Genomic DNA, 5,115 nt, shown 5'->3' with positions numbered 1-5,115 from the left:
CATGATCTGAAACTTTAGACTGCGAATGTATCTGATGATTCAATTTAGAATAATTTATCAGTTGGCACATACAAAAGTAAGCTGGTATCAAAGGTACATAAACGAACGTAATTTAATAAAGATCTTAAACAATGTCTGTAAAAAGAAAACAGTACAGAAAACATAATACGAAATGAGACGAATACTCGGCATTGCAAATTAACAATAACCGGAGGTTTTTTGGGGTGACAATTCAAGGAGAATACGAAAATATAGAAAGGGAGTTGATAGGCAAAATGCCAACTGGAATCATTATAAACAACATATACAAATACAGACATATACACATATAATAAATCAGGAGAATACAAAATAAAAACGAAACAAAAACCCAATATAACTAATAATAAAAAAAAAAAACGAGACCTCTATCCTCTTCCTTATCACCATTGAAATAATAAAAAAAAAAAGAATAAACACTAACATAATATGACAAAAACAGATGAAATGAAGTGATTCTGAAGGGTTAACATAATATTTACGCTAGTTTTATAGAAAATATATACGAGCATTAATCAAACATGTACAAATGTATATGTAATAAACAAGTTTATTTTTTAGAATTTGTTTCTTTAATATTAATTAAAACGATTTAAAAAAAAATCTCGTGTTCAACATAATCTCTTTGTAGGATATAGACTTATCTTTGAATAAATGTTTCTCGGTTAGATCTGACTATGTAACATGATTGATAAAAGCACTCGGTATTAGAAAAAAATGCCATGCCAGTTGAGTCATGGAGACTCTTCATTTTAGAAAGAGACAATTAAACATTGGGGTCTTGCGGCCGATAATAAATATAATGATCAATCGTTTTTGGTCTGGTTGACATTTGTACATTTATTTGACACCGTTAACATTTGAGTGTTTTACAGACGCTGATATACCCGAAATGGAACTATGGAAGCTTAGAAGTAAACTATTTGTCGAAACAGACGTAGTCACAGATATTTTTGAAATTCTAGAAACCCATAATTGCTTACTTTTGACAGGAAGATCTGGAATGGGGAAAACCCTGACTGCACAGCATATAGCGTTCAAATTATTAGACGAAAAGGCGTATCGTATAGAGCCTTGCTTTAATGTTAAAGATATCCAGAGGCGATACAAACAGAATGTTCACCAGGTATTTTTTGTGGATGATATATGTGGAAAATATACAGCAAATATCAATGATATTGAAAACTGGCTAAAAATGGTAGAGTTTATCAAATGTATTCTTGTTAAGGACAAGACAAAAATTTTAGCCACTTGTCGTTCTGAAGTGTTTAATGAAGAATCTTTCAAATATGCATTCGATCTATTCAAAAACGATATTTACGAATTAACTGTAAAGTATTCACTTCAAGATAAAATAAAAATAGCCAGTAAATATCTGAAAAAGGATAACCAAATATTAAAAGATATTTTAGGAAATGTTGAATTCTCCCCACTAATGTGCTTCCTGTACTCTCAGCATGAAAAGTTTGAGATCAATGAGTTCTTAAACTGTCCATATGAAATATTTCGAAAGGAGTGGAACCAACTGAAATCTTTCGACAAAGAGAAATTATGTGTATTGTTACTTTGTGTTTTATATAACGGCACCATCAATCAAGCCATTTTTGATGTTTCAAACGATTTGAATACAGTTGAAAAAAAGAAATTAAAAGACATTTTTGAATTTTGCAAATTAGGTCGTGATACCCCTCGATCTTTAATTAAAGACAAAGTAAACGCTTGTGTTGACACTTATTTTATCAAAGTAGATAGGGAGTTCAAAGTTATACACGATAAAATGTTTGACTTTCTGTGCTTTTATTTTGGTAAAACATTAATCGCGCCAATTCTCAAATTTGCAGATGATAAACTTATTAGTGAACGTGTACAGTTAGAGTCAATACAAAAACAACATGGTGAGTTTACAATACTTATACCTTCAACAGAGGAATACCAATACAAGGAAAGGCTACGAACGGACCTTGAAAATGGAAAGATACATTGGTGTTTGAACAATGTCCAAATGAGATATAAAGAATATAGGCATAAGTTTTTAGATGTTTTGAAGGATTTCAACGATGACAATAAAAGACGACTTATTGACTTGAAGGACGAAAATGGGAATACGGCCTTCATCATGTTATGCTTGCGAGGTTATGAAGAACTTGTTGATCTTTTTATTTCTTTTGGAGCTGAAGTTGACTCTCGGAATGGTTGGTTCACACCTTTGACTGCTGCATGTCGTGATGGGCATTTAGAAACGGTAGAAATTCTTCTTGAAAAGGGATCAACTGTGAACCAAACTAATATTGACGGAGAAACACCACTATATACCGCTTGTATTTGTGGTCATTACGGTTTAGTTAAACGTCTGATAGAGAGACATGCTGATATAAACAAACAAAATAAATATAATCGTACCCCTTTATATGTTTCTTGTTTAGGTGGTTATGAAAACATAGTAAGATTGTTAATAGACGAAGGGTCAACCCTTTGTGATTGTAGCGATTCACTTATTGGTGCCACTCATGGAGGTCATGACAAAACAGTTGAAACTCTTTTTACCAAAGTTTTCGATATAAATTGTGTCGATGTCCAGGGAAGAACAGCATTATTCATTGCATGCGAGGAAGGCTATACTCAAATTGTTAAGTTGCTTCTGGCAAACAACGCTGACACATTCAAGGACAATTGTGAAGGTAGGACACCCCTGCATGCTGCTCGTAGTGCTGGGAATGATGATATAGTAAACATGTTGACTCAACACAATTCAAATGTTAACAAACGTAACACAGATGGAGCAAATGTTAATATCAATAAAGCAATCAATAAAAGAATAACCCCCTCAAATTTGACAGAACCTGATAGTCAACTGATCGATAGTTTAAATTTGGAATCGTTAAATACTGTACCAAGATTATTCACGTCTTGGGGTCAAGAGAACAAATGTCTGGAGCAAAAAGCCAGCAAATGCAGCAATATGATATCATGCGGGTGGACACCTTTATATGAAGCGTGTACTCGTGGAGACACTAAAACTGTCCAATCACTCATCACAATGAATGCAAACGTAAACATAAAAAATGGCACTGGTGAAACGCCTTTGGTTGCAGCTTGTCTACATGGCAATGGTCCTGTAATAGATATGTTACTGAATGAGGGAGCAGATATAAATCAAGCATTGTTTATATCAATACAAAACAACTATGAAAGCGCAGTCAAAATTCTTGTATGTAAAGAACAAGATATAAACTATAAACATCCTGAATGCCTTGATTGGAAATCGCTAATTACAGTGGCATGTACAAATGGTTCAATTGACGCAATTAAATTTATAATAGGGAAAGGTCTTGATGTTAATCAAGTCAATAACAATGGGCATGCACCTTTATGCATTGCATGCACTAAAGGATTCGATGATATTGTTCAGTTACTCATTCAAATGGGCGCAAGATTGAACAATCGATGTAGTAAGGACAGGAAGATACCCTTATACTTTGAATGCAAGCTTGGGTTTTATAAAATAGCAGAAACTCTGATCGTCAATAGAGCGGATATGAAAATAAAAGTGGAACACGGGACAATATTGCTACACATTGTATGCAATAACAAAGTTTGGAAGCTTCTAACAGAAGAAGGTTTCATTTACTGCATACCATATACATGTAGAAAGGGCAAATCAAAGGATAAAGGATTTCATCATATATCAGAATGTCTAGTAAAAAAAAATGACCCATTAACCATGCTTTCTTTGGTTTCAAGAATGCGCAACAACATTTATGCGAGTTTACACATATTGGAAATGGCGGACAGCGACTGTTGATAAACAATATCTTTGTATGTGTTCTATTCCGCATGTGAATCAGACTTTAAAATTGTAAAATATATTTGTTTTTATGCATCAGTGAAATGCACAGATGGTAATAAGATATTTATATTTATGTTAGAGAAAGTCGTGTAAAACTTGAATATATATGGTTAAATTCGACAAATAACATGGTCGTAATAGTTCTTCGTCTTGTTTCATCAAAGATTAGCTTTTAGAAATCAGGTTATTATATCAAACATTGTTGTTGAGTGACCAAGCCAACAAATGTTCAACTTTAATTGACCACAATTAACTGCAGGCTTAAACACGAAGTCTCGTTTAACGAAATGTTTTTAACTTTTATATTTTCCCTGGTCGTAAATCAAATTTTTAAAACTCAAGGTCAAACTTCGGAATGTGGTTCTCTCATTGGTGTAAAAAAATATCAAAAGGGCTTGTAAATAGTCAGGAAATAATATCTGAAATGTGAAATAACAAGACATTACTCCTTTAACGGGGACAATAACAATCAAAACCAAGGAGTAAGCAAAGACTCAAAAACCCATAAGACATTTACATCAACAGTTATCAATAATAAATAAGAAACAACACGAACTCCACTAAAAACCGGGAGTGAACTCAGGTTCTCCGGACGGGTAAGTATTTCTTGCACCGTATACGGCACCCGTCGTGTTATTTCTTTGTTAAGTTCGGTAATGATGGAAGGTTATTATGACTAAGGAAGAATATCAGATATGATTTCTGACACACTTTTGTCATAATGGCCAATCAGCTCATGATGGCGACCGTAAAATAAAACCGAGTGATGACCTTAATTTGATTGATTCATAGCCCTATTTAAGCAATTTTTTAGAAAGCAGTATTCCTCGTTCAACAAAATCAACGTACTTTGAGCTAGCTCTAGTAACGTATCAATTGAGACACATATACTGCATATGCTGGTGCCGCTGGGATGGAAAGTTGACTATAGGAAAATTAAAATCATCGCGTTTGTCATAAATTTTAGTATTAAACATACCATCAGTAGTCATTTCGAGAAAAAGGTCTAAATATAAAGCAGATTTATCTGTGTTTGTAGTATCTTTAATTTCAAGTTCACTTGGATATATTAAATGTAAGTTATCACTGAATCGATTATTATTAAGAGACAGTACATCATTGATATACCGAAAGTTGAAAGGAAAAGACTGGACTAATTTCTTTTCTCCTTTCTGTACAAACCCTTTGATAAATTCTGCTTCATAGGAATACGAAAACAAATCTGCAAG

At 33.3% G+C, this 5,115-nt stretch overlaps 1 protein-coding gene across 1 annotated transcript; it reads left to right on the top strand.

Moving 5' to 3' along the window:
* The first annotated feature begins 930 nt into the window (after positions 1 to 930).
* Positions 931 to 3,841, top strand: LOC143055250 (uncharacterized). Its single transcript, XM_076228382.1, has one exon. The coding sequence runs from the start codon at positions 932 to 934 to the stop codon at positions 3,839 to 3,841; it is 2,910 nt and encodes a 969-aa protein (XP_076084497.1). The 5' UTR covers position 931.
* Positions 3,842 to 5,115: the final 1,274 nt, after the last annotated feature.

This window comes from Mytilus galloprovincialis, chromosome 12 (genome assembly GCF_965363235.1).
Source record: "Mytilus galloprovincialis chromosome 12, xbMytGall1.hap1.1, whole genome shotgun sequence".
NCBI lineage: Eukaryota > Metazoa > Mollusca > Bivalvia > Mytilida > Mytilidae > Mytilus > Mytilus galloprovincialis.
This window is presented reverse-complemented; position numbering and strand designations above follow the sequence as displayed.